The sequence below is a fragment of the Electrona antarctica genome (genome assembly GCF_951216825.1).
Source record: "Electrona antarctica genome assembly, chromosome: 1".
NCBI lineage: Eukaryota > Metazoa > Chordata > Actinopteri > Myctophiformes > Myctophidae > Electrona > Electrona antarctica.
This window is the reverse complement of record NC_136806.1, coordinates 14,962,620-14,987,619: the sequence shown is the minus strand read 5'-3', so window position 1 is coordinate 14,987,619 and position 25,000 is coordinate 14,962,620. Positions and strand designations below refer to the sequence as shown.

Sequence of the window (25,000 nt, the reverse complement as noted above, 5' to 3'; positions counted from 1 at the left end):
CACTATGGGCTCTCCCCACAGGAATGCACCAACGTCTCCATTCTACCTTCCAAACACCATAATAAACACAGAATTCTAATAAAGTGTGAAAACAGTTCTGGGCAAAAACAGCAGGGACAAGTTAAACCCCCCAAGAGAAAAAACACCCACCAAAACACGCAACCAAAAAATGTCATGCTACAATACCATGGGCATGCACGATTCACTCAACTCATGATACGATTCACGATAGGTTCACGATATTATTATTTCTCTTACACAAATCCAGTATTTTCTTTCTCCTTTAATGTTCTTCTCTTGTCCTCTGTTCAATACAGTATAATATAGCAAATGACAAAAACATATTTGTTTTATAAATTCTACAAAGATCTTTGTACATGCCCTCTGCTGTTTGCATTGCAACACGACCCAAATTCCAATTTAATCGCAGAGGGGAGATTACTACTCAAGTACTTCCGTTTTCCCCGTTCGCAGACGCGCCTCGCAGACCTCCATTGTAAGCAAAGGCTAATGTTAGCATTAGCTCACGCTAGCTCACGTCTCGAGAAACGTTTAGATTTCAATAGCGATGCGATGAAAATTCAGAAATCAGATCCGATCTGATTAGCACAACGGACAGCGACGTAGTTTGAGAAAAAAGCCAGAGAAGATCCTAATTATAACAGTAGTCTAGGCATGCTTGCGGGAGCACATTCTGTGCGTGCGGGGGTGAGCAAGACGTCGCTATAGCAACCGGCTCAGGGCTAAAAGTTGTTTTTAGCGGTGCCATTTCAGATCCATATAAAGCGATATAAAACGTATATATATATATACGTCAACAGCAAACAATGTGTTAAATCTATTTAATATATATTGTTATATGCCTAAGGTACCACTATGCTCTGCACGGGACAGAGAGGCAGATGGACAGATGGACGTACATTGGGACAGACATTGCCCTCCTTTAAGCCCCGACGCTAGCCCGGGGGCCGCGCGCGGGGGGCTCAAACCAAAATACACTTTTATAAACATTCCAAAACGTGCTGTGGGTTTATGCTTCCATTCAAGTATTTGAGGTGCGTTGCGTTGAAGCGAGTATACTGTACCGCATTAGTGAAATATCCAAAGACAGCTGTCGTCGCTCGCAAAATAGGTTGGATGGCGTGTGTGTAAAGCTGGCGGAAATTCAAGCGTATTTCTTTGTAAATATTTCAAAAAGTCAGCTTGAAACTCACTTGGCAGTTTTGGGTGGAAACGTAGTCGCTGATGTCGGGCAGAAACCTCTCTTATGTCCATATTTTAACTTGAAATCGACGTCCCTATTAGTAAGGGCATTTTATCAGGTATTTCACCAATCTGAAAACTAAATCGTTACCAAGAAATTTCTTCACCAATGTGTTTCTAAAGGTGTCTAATAACATGTACTAAAAGTTTGAAATTCAACTCCCGTGGGAAATTGAGTTATTAGCATAATATGTGACCAAACCCTTAACATCCTATATAAGGCAAAAAAGTCCTAATTTCATCAATCTTTAAGTAGCATGTGACATATGAAACTAGGGGGTTTTCATGATTCTGAATCCATTCCAAGCATTAGTTTTGCACAAAAAACACTCCTTGGGCTAAATTAGGCCATATCCACTTGACCAAATGTGCTGACCTCATCACGTTTATGAGGCCGTTTTCCTCCCAAGGAGTGTTTTTTGTGCAAAACTAATGCTTGGAATGGATCTTTCTTGGTAACGATTTAGTTCCCAGATTTTCATAGATTTCTCTTACTATATACTTGATCACACTGCAGCGTCACACAAAGGCATCAAAAGTAGCAGATCCACTCACTGAATACACTTCTCCCCAGACCTTCTGATCCACTCACTGAATACACTTCTCCCCAGACCTTCTGATCCACTCACTGAATACACTTCTCCCCAGACCTTCTGATCCACTCACTGAATACACTTCTCCCCAGACCTTCTGATCCACTCACTGAATACACTTCTCCCCAGACCTTCTGATCCACTCACTGAATACACTTCTCCCCAGACCTTCTGATCCACTCACTGAATACACTTCTCCCCAGACCTTCTGATCCACTCACTGAATACACTTCTGATCCACTCACTGAATACACTTCTCCCCAGACCTTCAGATCCACTCACTGAATACACTTCTCCCCAGACCTTCTGATGTAGCAGATCCACTCACTGAATACACTTTTCCCCAGACCTTCTGATGTAGCAGATCCACTCACTGAATACACTTCTCCCCAGACCTTCTGATGTAGCAGATCCACTCACTGAATACACTCAGATCCACTCACTGAATACACTTCTCCCCAGACCTTCTGATGTAGCAGATCCACTCACTGAATACACTTCTCCCCAGACCTTCTGATGTGCTCATACAGTCACTCACTGAATACACTTCTCCCCAGACCTTCTGATGTGCTCATACAGTCACTCACTGAATACACTTCTCCCCAGACCTTCTGATGTAGCAGATCCACTCACTGAATACACTTCTCCCCAGACCTTCTGATGTGCTCATACAGTCACTCACTGAATACACTTCTCCCCAGACCTTCTGATGTAGCAGATCCACTCACTGAATACACTTCTCCCCAGACCTTCAGATCCACTCACTGAATACACTTCTCCCCAGACCTTCAGATCCACTCACTGAATACACTTCTCCCCAGACCTTCTGATGTAGCAGATCCACTCACTGAATACACTTCTCCCCAGACCTTCTGATGTGCTCATACAGTCACTCACTGAATACACTTCTCCCCAGACCTTCAGATCCACTCACTGAATACACTTCTCCCCAGACCTTCTGATGTAGCAGATCCACTCACTGAATACACTTCTCCCCAGACCTTCAGATCCACTCACTGAATACACTTCTCCCCAGACCTTCTGATGTAGCAGATCCACTCACTGAATACACTTCTCCCCAGACCTTCTGATGTGCTCATACAGTCACTCACTGAATACACTTCTCCCCAGACCTTCAGATCCACTCACTGAATACACTTCTCCCCAGACCTTCTGATGTAGCAGATCCACTCACTGAATACACTTCTCCCCAGACCTTCTGATGTAGCAGATCCACTCACTGAATACACTTCTCCCCAGACCTTCAGATCCACTCACTGAATACACTTCTCCCCAGACCTTCTGATGTAGCAGATCCACTCACTGAATACACTTCTCCCCAGACCTTCTGATGTGCTCATACAGTCATACTCTTCCCATTGTTGTCGAACGCTCTGTTGTTTTTGTCTCGCTACTTGTATTTTATTTCCTTGTTTTATGGTGAATACTTGTAGTATTTTATTTCCTTGTTTTATTGTGAATACTTGTATAATATATATATATATATATTCTGTGAAAGTATGAAACAGCTGAGGTTGTGAAAAAAAAGAAAAAAAGCAGTTGTAAGAAAAATGTCTGCTTTTAATTCTGTGAAGTTGCCTAAACTGAAAAAAAAACAAAGTTAAAAAAAAAAGAAGAAAAAAAAGTAGCAGATCCGCAAGGCTCAAAACGGGGCAAAAGAATCGACGTGTACAGTAGATCCGCTATACTTTCACTACTTTTTGAATTTGAACAGTTTTGTTTTTTGGACTTTGGAGGTTTCCACCTGTGTGATGTTGTGTTTATTTATTTATTTATTATTATTATTTTCATGAATTGAATGCCCTACTTTGCACAACAGTAGTGAATAGCACTACCGGTATTTCACTATTTTAACCCATTTTGGGGCGGGAACCCCTTTTGGTGTTTTAAACATTGTTATAATTTAGCTATTGAAAAATAGCAGATCTACAAGCTCATAGCGCGCCACCGAGTGGCGCGCTACGAGCTTGTAGGTCTGCTATTTTTGAAAAGATTTTTTTTTTAATTTTGAGGTCAAGCCTAAATGGGTTAAAATGCTGAAAAAAAGAAAGCGGCAGAGACGGCACTGAAAAGGGCCTCAGTCAAACAGCGGTCTCTTTTACTATTGATCCACGGAGAGGAGAGGAGAGCTATAGGCCCCCCCCACCCCCGCGGCCCCTCTCCTCTGTCGCCCAGAGGGAGGGGAGGTGCCCCGGACCCCGGTCGGGCCCCCGGCTAAAACCAAACAGACCCACACAGAGGCTCAGGAGGGCAGCGCGAGTCGCTAAGAGTTTAGTTAAACACTGTTGATTAAAGAGGAAATGTTTCTCTGACACACACACCTTTTTAAAAGAGAACTCCAGGGATCAGAACTTTTATTTTTTTTGTTTTCAAACCTTTTCAACCTTGAGAGCCCTGCACAGCGGAGAGAAAAATAAATATACGGGCCGACTAGAACCCAGGCATGCAGCAGAGCCAGGCGCACGGCGTATTTTGAGGTGCCCCCTCCTCTCCCTTCCCGAGTTTCAGCGTATTTTGAGGTGCCCCCTCTCCTCTCCCTTCCCGAGTTTCAGCGTATTTTGAGGTGCCCCCTCCTCTCCCTTCCCGAGTTTCAGCGTATTTTGAGGTGCCCCCTCCTCTCCCTTCCCGAGTTTCAGCGTATTTTGAGGTGCCCCCTCTCCTCTCCCTTCCCAAGTTTCAGCGTATTTTGAGGTGCCCCCTCCTCTCCCTTCCCGAGTTTCAGCGTATTTTGAGGTGCCCCCTCCTCTCCCTTCCCGAGTTTCAGCGTATTTTGAGGTGCCCCCTCCTCTCCCTTCCCGAGTTTCAGCGTATTTTGAGGTGCCCCCTCCTCTCCCTTCCCGAGTTTCAGCGTATTTTGAGGTGCCCCCTCTCCTCTCCCTTCCCGAGTTTCAGCGTATTTTGAGGTGCCCCCTCCTCTCCCTTCCCGAGTTTCAGAGTATTTTGAGGTGCCCCCTCTCCTCTCCCTTCCCGAGTTTCAGAGTATTTTGAGGTGCCCCCTCTCCTCTCCCTTCCCGAGTTTCAGCGTATTTTGAGGTGCCCCCTCCTCTCCCTTCCCGAGTTTCGTTCCCTGCTGTCGCGGGAAGAAAGCCGTTATGAGACATCAAAGTGGCTGCACACACTTTAGCTGCATGTGCCAATATTTTTTCCCGTATAAAGTAATGCCCTACTTGAATACAGCGTCACACAAAAGCATCAAAAGTAGCAGATCGACAAGCTCGAAATGTGGCACGAATCGACTGGTTTTGAGCTAGTAGATCTGCTGTTGCTTGCTTGGTGTACTACATTTGCTGTTTTTTTATTTGAATCCTGAAGAGTAACAGTTTTGGACGGTTTGAGCTTGTAGATCTGGTAGTTTTGCGGTTTTTGAATTTGAATCCTGAAAAGTGAAAGTGTGTGAGGATTCCACCCGACAGAAACAATATATTAACCCTAAACGTGCCATTTTTTACTATTGTTTTTAAAAACATTTTTTTAAATAGTTCAAATAGCCCATCTACATCAACACGTTGTGAGCTTGTAGATCGGCTATTTGAACTATTTTAAAAGGTTTTTCAAAATAGTAAAAAATGGCAAATAAATATAGGGATAAGGGGGGTGGTGCAAGATAGAGCCGAGCCCCTTGTGTACTGTGGACAGTACACAAAAAGAATGCACCGAGTGAAAAAGAAAGAAAGAAAGTAACTGCAAGTGACATTGATGAATTCCAAATATTATCAGTATTCTGAGGCACCCACTTTGAGAAACCCTGTTCTAGAGAGAGATGTGCATCTGCGTAACGTCACTGTTTAACCTGGAAAGGAGACAGAGTCAGAGAGAACACAGATGTTCTCTCTCTCCTGTGACGGAGTAAGGGCGTTCATTTACCCTAGAACACTAAACCCGGGGGATTTTCACCCTGACAATATTAGGTTTATGTGATTTTCATAATGTTGCTGATGTCTGAGGTGGTCGGGTCCTTGGGTACCTACAGGATGCTCTGTGACATCATTAGATGGTACTGTAGGTTTGTTTGTTTGTTGGCCAAAGGAGAAGTTCCCAGCTCCATTATTTTATTTAAAATATTCTTTTAAAATAATACCCACATTTTTCACCAATTTAGCACGCCCCATATGACCCCATAATATAAATCTTTCATGTTGAAATATTAAAGAAGACTACCTCAAATGTAGGGCTATTGCTGTACTCAAATATATTTTGATGAGAAATATCTTTTAAGGAATATAGTATCGGGTAAAATATACATGGGTTTAGTGATGATGGTGTGACAAACGTTGGGTTTAGTGTTTTAGGCTTCAGGGAAATAAAATAGTCCTTATGCACACCTAGAAAAAAATGGAATCCCGCACACTTTCTTCAGCAGTTTATTGAGCAACGTTTCGGCCGTTCAGACCTTCATCAGGCATCAGGCGTGTGCGGGATTCCTTTTTTTCTAGTCCTCCATTTGTTTTGCTCCTCCTCCAGGGTTTAGGGAAATAAACATAAAACGCTCAAATATGGAGATACAAGGTCTCCGCTAGACAGCAGCAATGATTGACTGTATACAGAGTTTTTACAGACAGCGCGGTCACAGTCTTGCAAAAACCTGGTAGTTTGAAGAATTGAAAGATGAGGGGTAATTTAAAACGTCTGATGTCCGTATGGCGGTAAGGGCTGGTCCCCATCAAAGGTTCTCTCCAAGATGACAGCTGTCAATTATAGCAGAGAGATGAAACCAGCAGTCAGAAGAAAGGCCAAAATAAGAGTGGTGCATGGGGTTTGTGCCAGATACCAGTGGTATATAGACCATAGACATAAAATAAAGGCTAGATGACTCGCCCGCGCTGCTGGCCAATGGAGAGCAACGTCGCGACCATCTTGTTACAGTCAGCTCGAGTCGGTAGTGTCTAATGGTGCATGTACTTAAATAACCATAACTTGCTAAATCTTCAACCGATTTCGGTCTGGTTTGTTATAAACGTCAGATGATGCTGAATACGTACAGTATAATGGACTTTAATATAAAAATAACGTTAAGCAGATAAGCATCCTAAATCATAGCCATGTTGGTAACATATGTAATAAACCAAACTGTATTTGAAGTGCGCTGTAGGCTCTAGCCCTTATCTATGCTGGTATAGACCTCAGGATTATTATTTCTTTTTGGGTATTGTAATCCTATAGGTAGGCTATCTGTCAGGGGGACTCTGCATCGTTTATGCATTGTTTGTGATGCAGGGTCGGCGGTGGCTCAGGGGTAGAGTGGCTGGATGGTAACCGTAAGGTTGCCAGTTCGAACCCGGGCTCCCCCAGAGTTACTGTCGAAGTGTCCTTGAGCAAGACACTGAACCCCTAATTGCTCCCGATGTGCTGATTGGTGCCTTGCATGGTTTCCGCTGCCATCGGTGTATGAATGGGTGAATGTAATGCACAATCTATGTAAAGCGCCGTGGATAAAGGCGCTATATAAATGCACCATTTACCATTTACCAGGGTGGCTCTGCTTCGCTTACTTCCAGGTCTGAAATCAATGTCGTTACTAAAATACGTCACGCTCCGTCAAGACAACAAGCGATGGGCTTTTATGTTGTGTGCGACGGGAAGCAGCCCGGAAATGTATAGTCTTTGGGTTGTTTTGACTAGCGTTTATTGTTACTCTATACTTATACATGTCAGCCTTCAGGCGACGCTTCATATCCATATGAGTAAAATCTCCGGGGTGATTTGTTTATTTCTTATTTGTTTATCCCTGAGAAAGTAGTCATTATACATTTTGCATAATGACTACTTTCTACTTTTGGTACTTTAACTACATTTTGATGCCAATATTTTATACTTTTACTGAAGAAAATTTTAAATTCTTTCAAAAATTATTTTTTACATGTAACGCAGTATACTTCTACATTGGAGTATTTTATTGATACTTTTACTTCCACCAAGCTTCTTTTTTTTTTTTTTTTACTTACAAGGTTTCCACGTGACAGAGGCCATATGTATTTATTTCCCTGGGTCTCAGTGACAGAGGCCATATGTATTTATTTCCCTGGGTCTCAGTGACAGAGGCCATATGTATTTATTTCCCTGGGTCTCAGTGACAGAGGCCATATGTATTTATTTCCCTGGGTCTCAGTGACAGAGGCCATATGTATTTATTTCTCTGGGTCTCAGTGACAGAGGCCATATGTATTTATTTCCCTGGGTCTCAGTGACAGAGGCCATATGTATTTATTTCCCTGGGTCTCAGTGACAGAGGCCATATGTATTTATTTCTCTGGGTCTCAGTGACAGAGGCCATATGTATTTATTTCCCTGGGTCTCAGTGACAGAGGCCATATGTATTTATTTCCCTGGGTCTCAGTGACAGAGGCCATATGTATTTATTTCTCTGGGTCTCAGTGACAGAGGCCATATGTATTTATTTCCCTGGGTCTCAGTGACAGAGGCCATATGTATTTATTTCCCTGGGTCTCAGTGACAGAGGCCATATGTATTTATTTCCCTGGGTCTCAGTGACAGAGGCCATATGTATTTATTTCCCTGGGTCTCAGTGACAGAGGCCATATGTATTTATTTCCCTGGGTCTCAGTGACAGAGGCCATATGTATTTATTTCCCTGGGTCTCAGTGACAGAGGCCATATGTATTTATTTCCCTGGGTCTCAGTGACAGAGGCCATATGTATTTATTTCCCTGGGTCTCAGTGACAGAGGCCATATGTATTTATTTCTCTGGGTCTCAGTGACAGAGGCCATATGTATTTATTTCCCTGGGTCTCAGTGACAGAGGCCATATGTATTTATTTCTCTGGGTCTCAGTGACAGAGGCCATATGTATTTATTTCTCTGGGTCTCAGTGACAGAGGCCATATATATTTATTTCTCTGGGTCTCAGTGACAGAGGCCATATGTATTTATTTCCCTGGGTCTCAGTGACAGAGGCCATATGTATTTATTTCCCTGGGTCTCAGTGACAGAGGCCATATGTATTTATTTCCCTGGGTCTCAGTGACAGAGGCCATATGTATTTATTTCCCTGGGTCTCAGTGACAGAGGCCATATGTATTTATTTCTCTGGGTCTCAGTGACAGAGGCCATATGTATTTATTTCTCTGGGTCTCAGTGACAGAGGCCATATGTATTTATTTCCCTGGGTCTCAGTGACAGAGGCCATATGTATTTATTTCTCTGGGTCTCAGTGACAGAGGCCATATGTATTTATGTCCCTGGGTCTCAGTGACAGAGGCCATATGTATTTATTTCTCTGGGTCTCAGTGACAGAGGCCATATGTATTTATTTCCCTGGGTCTCAGTGACAGAGGCCATATGTATTTATTTCCCTGGGTCTCAGTGACAGAGGCCATATGTATTTATTTCCCTGGGTCTCAGTGACAGAGGCCATATGTATTTATTTCCCTGGGTCTCAGTGACAGAGGCCATATGTATTTATTTCTCTGGGTCTCAGTGACAGAGGCCATATGTATTTATTTCCCTGGGTCTCAGTGACAGAGGCCATATGTATTTATTTCTCTGGGTCTCAGTGACAGAGGCCATATGTATTTATTTCCCTGGGTCTCAGTGACAGAGGCCATATGTATTTATTTCCCTGGGTCTCAGTGACAGAGGCCATATTATGTATTTATTTCCCTGGGTCTCAGTGACAGAGGCCATATGTATTTATTTCCCTGGGTCTCAGTGACAGAGGCCATATGTATTTATTTCCCTGGGTCTCAGTGACAGAGGCCATATGTATTTATTTCTCTGGGTCTCAGTGACAGAGGCCATATGTATTTATTTCCCTGTGTCTCAGTGACAGAGGCCATATGTATTTATTTCCCTGGGTCTCAGTGACAGAGGCCATATGTATTTATTTCCCTGGGTCTCAGTGACAGAGGCCATATGTATTTATTTCTCTGGGTCTCAGTGACAGAGGCCATATGTATTTATTTCCCTGGGTCTCAGTGACAGAGGCCATATGTATTTATTTCCCTGGGTCTCAGTGACAGAGGCCATATGTATTTATCCCTGTGTCTCAGTGACAGAGGCCATATGTATTTATTTCCCTGGGTCTCAGTGACAGAGGCCATATGTATTTATTTCCCTGGGTCTCAGTGACAGAGGCCATATGTATTTATTTCCCTGGGTCTCAGTGACAGAGGCCATATGTATTTATTTCTCTGGGTCTCAGTGACAGAGGCCATATGTATTTATTTCTCTGGGTCTCAGTGACAGAGGCCATATGTATTTATTTCTCTGGGTCTCAGTGACAGAGGCCATATGTATTTATTTCCCTGGGTCTCAGTGACAGAGGCCATATGTATTTATCCCTGTGTCTCAGTGACAGAGGCCATATGTATTTATCCCTGGGTCTCAGTGACAGAGGCCATATGTATTTATTTCCCTGGGTCTCAGTGACAGAGGCCATATGTATTTATTTCCCTGGGTCTCAGTGACAGAGGCCATATGTATTTATTTCCCTGGGTCTCAGTGACAGAGGCCATATGTATTTATTTCCCTGGGTCTCAGTGACAGAGGCCATATGTATTTATTTCCCTGGGTCTCAGTGACAGAGGCCATATGTATTTATTTCTCTGGGTCTCAGTGACAGAGGCCATATGTATTTATTTCCCTGGGTCTCAGTGACAGAGGCCATATGTATTTATTCCCCTGGGTCTCAGTGACAGAGGCCATATGTATTTATTTCCCTGGGTCTCAGTGACAGAGGCCATATGTATTTATTTCCCTGGGTCTCAGTGACAGAGGCCATATGTATTTATTTCTCTGGGTCTCAGCGGTCTGTCATTGTCTACCGTTTTGTCAGCCAAAATCACAATGTTGTACCAACCCAATGACAGCACGGCTATTCCTAGAAGAATACACCCCTGTGTGTGTGTGTGAGCGTGTGTGTGAGCATGTGTGTGTGTGTGTGTGTGTGTGTGTGTGTGTGTGTGTGTGTGTGTGTTTGTGCGTGCGTGCGTGTGTCTGTTTAGTCTGTGTGGGAGTCAGAGGAAGGAGTTAAATTAGAATGTTAAATTAGCACGCGCGCACGCACACGCACACGATGTTTCCTTGTCATAGGAAGTGATATTTTAGGCCTATGATGACCTCTGACCTATTTCTCATTAAAACTGCTTCTTGTCGGACGCTGCGTTCATGGTTAGAGTTATTTCATACACTAGAGCGGTGCCCGTTGGGCACTGGCCTACTTGGAACGATGCAAGTTGGAAATGTATGCCCAACCCAGTTATTATGTATGTGTCCCTTTTATGCCCATATATGGAGTTCATTGTCAGGCATGCCCAGATATGGATGGATAATTGGATATACATTAAGGATAAATGGGATAAAGAATTGAGAATAATTATACAAGGAAATGAGTGGAATCAGAGTTTTAAAGACATTTTCAACTATTTAAGATCTCCCTTTTGGCAGGAATATGCTTGGAAGAACATAAGGTATTTCCAAACACCTCTGTCTATATCCAAGTACACACTAAACTCCAGCTTTGAGCTTTTGCGCAAATGTGGCGCAAATCATCGAATATATACTTTCACAGGAAACGTTTTCAACTCAAATCTTTGCTTCTGGGGGGGGTCCCTGGAACAGCATATTTTCAGATGGGTGTCGGCGGCCAATTACATAGTTTTTGGGGGTCCTTGACATGACAAACTTTGAGAACCACTGACATTAGAAACGTGAGGTTTTTCTGAAAACTATCATGATTTAGAAGACATTTTGTAGAATCGTCCTCAGGTCTATTAACCCATTTTGGGGCGGGAACCCCTTTTGGTGTTTTAAACATTGTTATAATTTAGCTATTGAAAAATAGCAGATCTACAAGCTCGTAGGTCTGCTATTTTTGAAAAATCGTGAAAATGTGGTGCAAATCTTTGAAAATATATTTCAACATTTTTAACTAAAATATTTGCTTCTGGGGGGTCCCTGGAACTACATATTTTGAGATGGGGGTCCGCGGCCCAATAGAGATAATTCTGGGGGTCCTTGACATCAATAGCAGCTCCTAATCCAGACAACAGTCTTGTCAAAACTTGACTATTGTAATTCGCTCCTTACTGGCCTACCGGCATGTGCACTTAAGCCTCTCCAAATGATCCAAAATGCCGCAGCTCGTCTGGTCTTCAACCAGCCAAAATTCTCACATGTCTCCCCCCTGCTCCGCTCCCTGCACTGGCTCCCAGTCACTGCCCGCACAGAATACAAAACTCTGATGCTGGCATTCAAAGCAACCAAAGGTATGGCTCCCCCATATCTTGCAAGCATGATTGAACCCTACAAACCCTCCCGCGCACTCAGATCAGCCAACGCAGGAAAGCTGGAAGTACCCTCACTAAAAACGCCGGGCCAACGCTCCACACGTCCCAAACTCTTCTCCCTTCTGGCCCCAAAACTGTGGAATGCACTCCCCGTTGCAGTCAGAACTGCAGCATCACTCCCAATCTTCCGCCGTAGTCTGAAGACCCACCTTTTCAGACTCCATCATGGCCCATAGCACTTATCCTACCCCCTTAGATAGCACTTTTTAGACTTAGATAGCATTTGAAACAGACTTATAGCATGTCATGTAGACAGCACAATAATTGCATTGTATAGTCATAGCACATCATAGTAGCCTACATATGTATAGCATAGTATAGTATATATGTATAGTTAATATGTATAGTGTCATTATATAGATATGTTCTAGTTACGTTCTTAGCTTACGCATGTTTCTTGATAAATGCATTTTATATATGTGATGTATTCCCATACTTGTTCCTGCCTAATGTAAGTCGCTCTGGATTAAGAGCGTCTGCTAAATGCCTAAATTGTAAATTGTAAATTGTATGACAAACCATTGCCATTAGAAACGTGAGGTTTTTCTGAAAACTCTCATGATTTAGAAGACATTTTGTAGAATCGTCCTCAGGTCTATTAAACGGGTTTAACTTTAGTTCCGTCGGATCAACGCTCGAGAAGACATGTGTTCTGACGCGAACGTTCTGGTATTCATGCCCTTTACATCGTAAAAACACACACACGCACGCACGCACGCGCACACGCACACACACACACACTCCAACTCCCCCCGCACCCCCACCACCCACCCCTACTTCCGTCTCTCGTTCCGCATCCTAATGTGTCTCTTTATCTATGGCATGCTTTTGTTGAGGTCCACATGTGTCTGTGCTTTGAACTGGCATTTCTGAACGAACGAACACACACACACACACACACACACACACACACACACACACACACACACACACACACACACACACACACACACACACACACACACACACACACACACACACACACACACACACACACACACACTGTAATGCAGGACAACAGCTCATGTCTCCCACATGTGACAGCGATCTAATTGCTCATTCTGATTACTGACAGTCAGACAGACACGGAGATGTGTGTGTGTGTGTGTGTGTGTGTGTGTGTGTGTGTGTGTGTGTGTGTGTGTGTGTGTGGTAGGGTTAATAGAGAGGTTTCATGTGGTTCAAGGCATAACATAATTTAGTGTGTAGGCATGTGTGTGCATGTGTGTGCGTGCGCGTGTTATAGAACTTCAATTGCCCCTTATGAATATGAAAATCTGCACTGAGATCACAATCATCATCCCCTCAGACAAACAAACATGCGCACGTGCACACACACACACACACACACACACACACACACACACACACACACACACACACACACACACACACACACACACACACACACACACACACACACACACACACACACACACACACACACACGTGCACACGGCGGTGGGTTGTAATTTAGAGTCAATTGTGGCGGAGGCTGTCTGTGCCTACTTACAAAGAACAAAGGCCCCCCAAACCACACCACCAGGCCCTCTAAGTAAGCACCTCGTCCAAGATCTCCCGGACGTCACCAGGATTATCCAAGCAGCGCCGGGGTTACCTAACCTGACTCCACCAGATGGGGGCGGTATTGAGTTCCCAAGTTCACAGTTTGTGAAACAACAGTGAAGCTAAACGTCTTTCATCCGGCGGAGTCATGGTTAGGGGTTACCACGACCAGTCCCGTAAAATACGTCCTGTATTTGGAAACGAAAAGACGTGTCCAGTACCTCAGAACAAAAATACATCGCATGGATGCACCTGGGACGTATCCTCAGTGATGTATCCCAAGGTCATCGGGGTTTCGGGTCTCGCGAACATCATACCCCTCACTTGGGTGACCCAGCCAGGGTGATCAAGTCCTGACTTAAGTCCCAGTAGCTACCCTCGATCAGACCCACTAGGGAAAGACCATGGCCACACAATTCGTTGGAACCACTCCCGGAACTACTATGCCGGGACTGAGAGGCACAATTCTGGCATGTGGAGGGACTAGGCTCTGTGGGTTGACTCCTGCCCGGCCCCTCCTACGTCTCACCAGGTCCACTCCTGCTCTCACCAGGAGTACAGCCAGGACCTGTGCGTAATTAACTGATACGGGACACACTTTGTACCGTATTTGAAAGCTTTCGTGGTATTAATTTTCATTCAATTTCATTGATTTTCAATGAATGTCAAATGTTCCCTTTGGTTTTATGACCTCAGTTACACCCAAACAACCTGAATGTTGAACATTCAGTCTGTGGTCTGGGGTTTTCTCTGTGTTCTGAAGCCTGTGGAGCTGCAATGAAAATACAACAATTCTAAAACGGTTGGTCCCAATACTTGATTCTGATTTGCTGGTTTCTGATATATACCACGTACTAAATCTCACGATAATCTACACAAATATAATAAATCTATAAATCAGTTTATATCAATCTCAGGTGCGTTATTTCTTTCCACAGTGCTGCAGCTGAACTAGGTATGGGAAGCACTTAACAGTATATATATATACGGTGGCAGAGCTCCGCAACAGGCCTGTCTTCAAGTCGTTCTGCGATCTGTTCACTGTAAACACCGGAAAAATACCCACAGCTCCGCGAGGGGGCTGTCTCTAACAAAAAATACCTACAGCTCCAAGAGGGGGCTGTCTATAAAAAAAACAATACCCACAGCTCCGCAAGGGGGCTGTCTCTAACAAAAAATACACACAGCTCCGCGAGGGGGCTGTCTCTAAAAAAACAAATACCCACAGCTCTGCGAGGGGGCTGCCTGTAAAACTGCTGCTCCACTGGTACACTACACAACCACCCACTGTTTTAGAGGTTGGCCCCACACACACACACACACACACACACACACACACACACACACACACACACACACACACACACACACACACACACACACACACACACACACACACACACACACACACACACACACACACACACACACACACACACACACACACACGACAACAACAGAGGCAGATACAGTACAGCCAATTTGTCTGTCTGACTTGCCTTCTAGTTGTTGCTTTGTTTGTTTTTTACCCCTGGAAGCAAATGGACTCTTACAGGTCTACAGCTCTGAGACTGTAAAAAAAAAAAAAGGCACCACAATTATGTGTTTGTGGTTGTGTATTTTCATCCGTCTCCCCTGGCAACTCCCCCTCTTTCTTTTTGTCTTTCTTGTATTATTTGTCTGGAATGAAAAAGCTTTAACGTAGTCTTGTCATATCAGCGGCAGACAAATCATTATGAGCAGACGTCAGCCTTCAGGATTATGTTACACCTTCACGTGTGTGTGCGTGTGTGTGTGTGTGTGTGTGTGTGTGTGTGTGTGTGTGTGTGTGTAGCGTCTCTCTGAGCATGTCCCGGCGAGGCCAGACCGATCACCGTGACAACTCTCGGGATTATTGGGTGTCACCAGATACCATTTAACAGCATCTTGTGGATTTTCCCTCCAGTCCACACACACACACGCACGCGCAAACACACATACGCGCACACACACACACACACACACACGCACACGCACACGCACACGCACACACACACACACACACACACACACACACACACACACACACACACACACACACACGCGCACGCGCACGCACATGCACACGCACACACACTCTCAGAATTGACATGTTTTCGGGGGAGGGACACCGAGCAGGGATATTTGCCATTGCATGTATTCCTACGGGCTGGGGGTTGTGGAGGCACCTGTCAACAGGGAGTGTAGGACGGAAAGATTAGGGCGAAGGCTCTACGTCCTCCCGGTGGGGGCTCCTCACTGGCAGGTGAGTCAGTAGAATACAACAGTATGTCCTCCCGGTGGGGGCTCCTCACTGGCAGGTGAGTCAGTAGAATACAACAGTACGTCCTCCAAGTGGGGGCTCCTCACTGGCAGGTGAGTCAGTAGAATACAACAGTACGTCCTCCCGGTGGAGGCTCCTCACTGGCAGGTGAGTCAGTAGAATACAACAGTACGTCCTCCCGGTGGAGGCTCCTCACTGGCAGGTGAGTCAGTATAGGATACAACAATACGTCCTCCTGGTGGGGGTTCCTCACTGGCAGGTGAGTCAGTAGAATACAACAGTACGTCCTCCCGGTGGAGGCTCCTCACTGGCAGGTGAGTCAGTAGGATACAACAGTACGTCCTCCCGGTGGGGGCTCCTCACTGGCAGGTGAGTCAGTATGATCCCTGGAACAACATATTTTCAGATGGGGGTCGGCGGCCAAATACATATATACTGTATTTGGGGTCCTTGACCACTGACATAGAAACATGGGTTTTTCAGAAAACTGTCATGACATTTGTACTGTATAATCGTCATCAGGTCGAAATGGGTAAAGTAGGCTACAGCACTGGATAATATTGGACTTCTGTGGAGAGTGGAGCTCATACCAACATGCCGTGTCTCTCCACTTCCGTCAGGACTCTCAGGCTGCGTCTGCTATCATCACATCTGTGTTTGCGGTACACAAAGCAACGAGTGATGTGTGGAGGAGATTAGTCACAGACAGCACGCGCACGGTGCGTACAGTATGCAGTCACAGACAGTATGCGCACGGTGTGTACAGTATGCAGTCACAGACAGCACGCGCACGGTGTGTACAGTATGCAGTCACAGACAGCACGCGCACGGTGCGACGAGACCGGGCTTGACTTCAGGAGGTTTGTTGCTGAATGAGGTCAGCGGTGGATGTTGTTGTTATCGAAAAACAAGCAGGATACGAGAGGCTCCTGTGACTTCTATTTTTGAGCGGCGCTCCTCTTATGCACACCTTTGTGTGTATGTGTGACTGTGTGTGTATGTAGCACGGAATGTGCTCCGGTGATTGGCTGAGCACAGAATGTGATGTAACTATGATGATGCATGATGATAAGAGCGCCGCTCACTTTTTTTTTTGTTTAGTTTTACTTCAGTTTGGTTTCGTTTAGTGCATTTATTTAATGTGATAGCCGGGGCGTACAGGCTTTAGTTCCGACATACTATTGATCCGACTGTCATTAGAACGACAACCTACCTCAAACCCTAACCTAACCATAACCGCAAGCACGGGAGCAGCGCATGTTCACCAACCTTAACGCATGTTCACCAACCTTAACGCATGTTCGCCAACCTTAATCCGGTCGCCAACCTTAACGCATGTTCACCAACCTTAACACATGTTCACCAACCTTAACGCATGTTCACCAACCTTAACGCATGTTCACCAACCTTAACACATGTTCACCAACCTTAACGCATGTTCACCAACCTTAACGCATGTTCACCAACCTTAACACATGTTCACCAACCTTAACACATGTTCACCAACCTTAACGCATGTTCACCAACCTTAATCCGGTCGCCAACCTTAACGCATGTTCACCAACCTTAACACATGTTCACCAACCTTAACGCATGTTCACCAACCTTAACGCATGTTCACCAACCTTAACACATGTTCACCAACCTTAACGCATGTTCACCAACCTTAACGCATGTTCACCAACCTTAACACATGTTCACCAACCTTAACACATGTTCACCAACCTTAACGCATGTTCACCAACCTTAATCCGGTCGCCAACCTTAACGCATGTTTACCAGCCTTAATCCGATCGTTGTTTCCGCATGTCGGTCCAATGGTGTGTCGGAAGAGCGTGCGCACCCCCATAGCCGGGCAATACAAAAAAGACACGTAGTGAGCTTGCAGTTCGGCTGTTTTTTTTCAACTTTTGTGTGATATTGTGGTATGACGAGGTAAGCCATTCATTTATAGTAAAATCATTAAAAGTTGAAATTTGGAGATACAAGGTTTCTGCGCGATGGCTAGCTCTCTTGACGCGGCTTGTTGCTTTCCTGGTGAGGTAAGGAGAGGCATGCCTACTGGTTTTGGAACGGAAGGGAGGGGCTTTTCAGAGTAAAATCTGTCATATCTGCTGGCACTCTAACGCCTTTATTTTGAAGAATTCCCTGGCAAAAAAAAGTGATAATATTGTTGCTGTCGGGCAGAAACCTTGTATCTCCAAATTTCAACTTTTAATGATTTTTGTTGTTGTTATTATAACAGCAGGGAGCCGCAGCGTGCGCCGTGCTTCATTAGTTGATTTGACCCCCAATCCAACCCTTTGATGCTGAGCGCCAAGCAGGGAGGCAGTGGGTCCCATTTTTACAGTCTTTGGTATGACCCGGCCGGGGATCGAACCCCCGGCCTCCCAGTTTCAGGGCAGACACTCTAACCAATTGTTTTCAAATGGGGGTCCGCGGGCTAATTAGTGTCAATTTGGGGGTCCTTGACGTGAAAAAGTTTGGGAACCACTGTAGACATATGCCAGGTCCATTTGTTGACCTGGCATCCTGGGCGGCGGTGGCTCAGGGGTAGAGTGGCCACTAGGGGGTGGCGGTGGCTCAGGGGTAGAGTGGCCACTAGGGGGCGGCGGTGGCTCAGGCGTAGAGTGGCTGGATGGCAACCGCAAGGTTGCCAGTTCGAACCCGGGCTCCCCCAGAGTTAGTGTCGAAGTGTCCTTGAGCAAGACACTGAACCCCTAATTGCTCCTGATGTGCTGGTTGGTGCCTTGCATGGTTTCCGCCACCATCGGTGTATGAATGTGTGTGTGAATGGGTGAATGTAATGCACAATCTATGTAAAGCGCCTTGGATAAAGGCGCTATATAAATGCACCATTTACCATTTTATCCAGTTTGTACAGTTTTAATGTAGCCTACATATATTGATTCTTTGATATTACACTTTTTAGTGTTTTACTAAATATATATAGGTTTACTTACCTATATATGATTCTTGGTGACTTTCCATGCATTTGATTTATTACCTCGTGTTGTTCTTGCTGACTGTAAATCGTTCTGGATTAAGAGCGTCTGCTCAACGCCTACATTAGAAACTGTGTGTAAACACATATTGTGGTTAGGATTGGACGTTTAGAGATTATAGGTTCAGGGTTGAGGTTAAGAGTTATGTCTGAATTATACTCCTAGTCGCATGTCAGCATCGCGCTGATTCACGCACCGCCAATAGCAGATCTACAAGCTTGGAGCTTGCAGATCGAGAGCTATTTTCGGCTTTAGGGTAATAGCGTTCAGAATAAATACACACTAAAATGTTGATGTCCTCACAAGTATAGTAATACAAACATGTGTGTGGTGTGTGTGACTGCGTGCATGCGCGTGTGTGTATGTGTGTGTGCGTGTGGTGTGTGTGTGTCTGTGCATGCGTGTGTACATGTATAGATTGTTTGCTAGGGGGACTTTTATGAGCATGCGTCTGGTTTCGTTTAGCCGACAAACAGGCGGCCGCATTGTTGCCATGCCGATTTACAACGTGTTCGCTATAGCATACGAAGCGCCATGTCTCCACAACCCCCCGAGAACAAAAGCTTGATTCTTCACACACACACACACACACACGAACGAACACATGCACGCACGCACGCACATGAAAACGCACCCACACACATGAACGCAAGCACGCACACACACACACACACACACATGAACGCACGCACGCATGCACGCAATAGACAGTACCCATATACTCAAGTAAAGTGATATGTTGCAAAAAATATGAACCATATGTAGGCCTATGGGGAAAAAATTATCCATATTTTTACCTTTTGTGTTTTTTTGTAAATTAAGTACGTCTCGCGCGCACGCACGCACGCACGCACGCACGCACGCACGCGCGCGCACACGCACACACACACACACACACACACACACACACACACACACACACACACACACACACACTCTCTGACACGATACGTGTAAGTGATCGTGTTACACAGGAGGCCATATTGAAGGTGATGATATTAAATGGTGAGGTTAGCCAAGGAACATTGTTTACAGTGTGTGCAGATAAAAGCAGAGGTGTGTATGTGTGTGTGCGTGCGTGTGTGTGATTGTGTGTGTGCGTAATTAGAGTTAAATATGATTTACACTTAGTTGCCCAGTGTCATGTACAGAAACATAGCTGCTCTATAAGCTTGTGAGCTTGTAGATCGGCTATCTTTCAGCGTCAAGTATAGTGTATAGTATAGTATAGTGTATAGTATAGTGTCTGTGAGTGTGTGTGTGCGTGCGTGCGTGCGTGTGTACGTGCGTGTATGCGTGCATGCATAATTAGAGTTAAACATAATTTACACTTAGTTCATTGCATGCCAGTAAAGCTTGTGAGCTTGTAGATCGGCTATTTTTCAGCGTCAAGTATAGGCCTATAGCAATACAAACATGAGTTTGCGCATGTCTGTGTGCATGTGTGTGGTCGCGCAGGCAACATGGCAGCCTCCACTCCGGTGACGTTTAGAAATTACTCAAAAATGTTGGTTTCAGCACAACTAAGGTGCCGGGGGGGGGGGGGGGGGGGGGGGGGGGTTGCCACATACATACAACAACAGCGGCAGCAGCAGAGCTGCGTTCCACAGGGCTGAGACAATCGCACACAGTCAGTCAGGCACATTTGAAAGTCAAATGTTGGTGCGTTTTTTGGAGACCTAACACCATCCATCCTGTCTGACACGACCCCAAAACATTACTTGTGTGTTATTATCCTGACACCAACAACGCTATCTGCTAACACAATGCTATTATCCTGACACCAACAACGCTATCTGCTAACACAATGCTATTATCCTGACACCAACAACGCTATCTGCTAACACAATGCTATTATCCTGACACCAACAACGCTATCTGCTAACACAATGCTATTATCCTGACACCAACAACGCTATCTGCTAACACAATGCTATTATCCTGACACCAACAACGCTATCTGCTAACACAATGCTATTATCCTGACACCAACAACGCTATCTGCTAACACAATGCTATTATCCTGACAACAACAACGCTATCTGCTAACACAATGCTAAAGGAGTTGGGGAGGTGGGGAGTACACAATACTTGAACTTGACACAATACTCCTTACACCATAGCCTGGCCCAGCCAGCGTGCTTTCTGCTCTAGAGGGGCGGGCACGCTTGGAGCAAACGCTGGAGAAATATTGGTTCACCGATCAGAAATGTCTCGCGTTCCTCCAGGCTTTCATTTTTTGAGCCGTAGCAACACGAAAATAAAACCCTGGGTACCGAGGCTATACTTACAGTACACCATAATCTCATGTACAATGAAGAGGAAGAGCGCATAATACTGGATGCAGCTTCAAATCTGTTGGTCAAAAATGCATGTGTGCGTGCGTGTGTCTGTATCTCTCACCTATCACAATCAGTGTGTAACGGCCCAAGCTACACAGAGCGTGTCTGTGCGCGTCTGTGCGTCGCATTTACTGCTCGCGTATACATCGCCTTTGGAAAGATCCAATGTATGTCAATGACGCCGGCCTACACCAGACGCACAGATAGAGCTGACCCTGGATATGCATGCTCTAAAAATAGGATTGTTTCTATGTTTTATGTGCGTATATGTCCACCACGCGCACGTATTATATAGTCTCCCAAACGGAGACAGTGGAGCAAATCTGCGCACGCCCACAGATCTGGTGTAGCCATGTGAGCGTTTTGTGCGTTCACGGGCCGTGCATGCATCACGTGCACATTCTCTGGTGTAGCTCGGTGTGTGTGTGTGTGTGCGTGCATCTCACCTATGACGATCAGCGTGTAATTGACGGCCACGCTGCCAAACCCGTTGGTCGCTCTGCACACGTACTGGCCGGCGTCCTCTAGCTCCACCCTGCGGATCCTCAGGCCCCGCCCCCTGTGGCTGGCCTGGACGCGGTGGCGCGGCCAGGCCCCTCCCCCGGGGTGCAGGTTCCTGCCGTCCTTCACCCACAGCACCAGGGGAGGGGGGTCGCCCTCCACGGGGCACAGCAGGCGCACCGACGCACCCCAACGCACCGCCTGGCGCTCCTGAACCACCTGGGACACGAACGGAGGGCCTGCCGGGGGGGAGAGAGGGAGAGAGAGATAGAGAGAGAGAGAGAGAGCAAGGAGTGATTGATTGATTGAGTGATTTATATAATTAAATCCCACGATTGTTGTAACACCTATTTTTTTTCCCCCAGTGTCAATTCACCCTTTGTCAAGTCCCGCCCATGGTTGTGCCCCTCTTCGCACACATTGGTTGACGTTTCTTGGTTGGACAAAAATCCTTTCTCTCCATCCACTACCGTTGAAATAACGTCTGTTTTTCAGTTTGTTCGTATTGATATTCTGTGGATTCAATTCTTATTTTAAACTTGGTGTCAGTAAACAGGAACATCACAGGTGCAGCATGGTGACTGGGCATCTCATTTCTGTTTGTAGTTTTTTCCAGAAATGATGTTTTAGCAAATTCATCATAAACAAGGTGGAACCAGGGCGGAACAAGGCAGAAAGAGCCTGCTGGTTAGTCAGTCAGGGACTGAATTGTCGATTGGTGAATTGTCGATGTAATCCTGGGCACTACACTCCCTCTGCCAACTTGCAACGGACTTCTTTTCACCTGACAGGGGGGAGTTTACACGGTTGGACACGTTATCAGACACCCCGGCTGACCAGGTGGAGACCGTTTAGAGAGCAGAATTTGATTGATTCATTGACTGATTGACTGATTGATTGATTGATGCAGTCGCCCCTTTCCGGAGACCAGAAGAAGCAGGTTGGAGTGAGTCTATATTCATTCCAACGTGAGTGTGACCGTGAACACCGTTTCTGAACCATTCTTTAGCCCCATGGTTGGTCACTGAACTAAATATTGGACCCAATTGTCGCGACTCGCAAGCCACACAATATTCTGAAATCTAAACATTCAAGGGATCATTTGTGTACCATTGTGCACCTATAGTGGGTGAAGCATGGGTTTGGCTATCTTCCTAAATTAAGCATCTTTGGCATAGGCCAAGATTGTGCCGGCGGCATAGCAAATAAGAGGGAAAGAAATAATGATCGTAGTGACAATCGTTAAGCACTTGAACCCAACATACAGTACGTAGTTGACTATGCAGTGTCCAGTTCACCTTTGGCTCTCTCGAGTACTTCAAAGGTATTTGGGAAGCACAGCTTCCATTCAGCTCGCTGTGCGTCTTAAATAAATGTTTCAATTTGAGCAACGCAAAACATTCCACCCCAAAGGCTTCTGGGTAAACAGAACACATGGACCTGGCCAATCAAGCGGACCCATTCATTCAGTGACGGGGCACGGGATCACCGGGGGTTCAGCCTGGAAAAAACTGCATACACGCATGCAGACTCGCACATGCACACACACACACGCACACATGCACACACACTCACCCTTGTTGCTGTTACGTGAAGGCAGGTATGATGTGTGTAGTGTGTAGTGTGTGTGTGTGTGTGTGTGTGTCTTTTAGGCTACATTCCTTGCAGCCAGATAAACTGAGTTTGACAGAGAGAGAGATAGAGAGAGAAGAGAGAGAGACAGAGAAGAGAGAGAGACAGAGAGAGACAGAGAGAGAGACAGAGAGAGACAGAGAAGAGAGAGAGACAGAGAGAGACAGAGAGAGAGACAGAGAGACAGAGAGACAGAGAAGAGAGAGAGACAGAGAAGAGAGAGAGACAGAGAGAGAGACAGATAAGAGAGGAGAGAGAGACAGAGAGAGAGACAGAGAAGAGAGGAGAGAGAGAGACAGAGAGAGAGGAGAGAGAGAGACAGAGAGAGACAGAGAAGAGAGGAGAGAGAGAGACAGAGAGAGACATAGAAGAGAGGAGAGAGAGAGAGACAGAGAGAGACAGAGAAGAGAGGAGAGAGAGAGACAGAGAGAGACATAGAAGAGAGGAGAGAGAGAGAGACAGAGAGACAGAGAAGAGAGGAGAGAGAGAGACAGAGAGAGAGACAGAGAGAGACAGAGAAGAGAGGAGAGAGAGAGACAGAGAAGAGAGGAGAGAGAGAGACAGAGAAGAGAGGAGAGAGAGAGACAGAGAGAGAGGAGAGAGAGAGACAGAGAGAGAGACAGAGAAGAGAGGAGAGAGAGACAGAGAAGAGAGGAGAGAGAGAGACAGAGAGAGAGACAGAGAAGAGAGGAGAGAGACAGAGTCACAGAGCTAGTGTGTGAGAGAGTATGTTGTTTTTGCATGGTGATGTTTCCTGCACAGCAGCGTGACTCTGAGTAAATCTAATGTCTCACTCTGCCTCATTAAAACCTACTATAGTACCGACTGTGTGTGTGCGCGTGCGTGCGTGCGCTGTGAGGTCAATTTTCCTCATCCTCACAAGAAAAAATGGTTAATTTTAATGGTAAAGAAAAAATACCTTCTTAGAGGTACATTTAAAAAAGATTCAGGCTGGCGTTATGATTAGGATTAGATTTATAGAGGTTAGGTTTAGCGATTTGTCCGCGTGCGTGCGTGCGTGCGTGCGTGCGTGCGTGCGTGCTGGTTTCAAACAACACCCTGTGTCACATCCTGTACCAGAACTAGCAACAGCTGGCTTTTACTTTATTCTTTTCTTTTTTTCTTCTTCTTCTTTTTTTCGGGGGTACCATTTATCCCAGCGGGACATTCATTCCACAACACGTGAATAGCTTCATAAGGTTCTGCTACAACGGACCTAAAAGACTCAACCAGTGGTCCGGGGGACCACCAGTGGTCCTCGAGGGGGATCCAGGTGGTCCCTCCCCATGCTGAATGATGGAGAGTTGGTATTAACCAAATGAACCCTTATGAGAACTTTAACTCTTGAGAGCGTGAAATGAAACCAAATGGACCCGTATGGGTCCATTTGGTTTCATTTTATCGCTCTCAAGAGTTCAATTATTTATTGTTAAACATCTTGCAAGAAGTCTACATAATTAGAGAATGTAG

At 45.4% G+C, this 25,000-nt stretch overlaps 1 protein-coding gene across 1 annotated transcript in view; it reads right to left on the bottom strand.

Annotated features, from left to right (window-relative positions):
* The window catches only part of LOC306915546 (fibroblast growth factor receptor-like 1), a gene marked incomplete at its 3' end in the record, with an annotated part of 60,928 nt that overhangs the window by 14,802 nt on the left and 21,126 nt on the right, over nt 1-25,000 (bottom strand). The window contains exon 3 of the mRNA XM_079492929.1: nt 21,844-22,137. Coding sequence (XP_079349055.1) covers nt 21,844-22,137 — 294 coding nt within the window. The remainder of the gene's footprint in view (nt 1-21,843; nt 22,138-25,000) is intronic.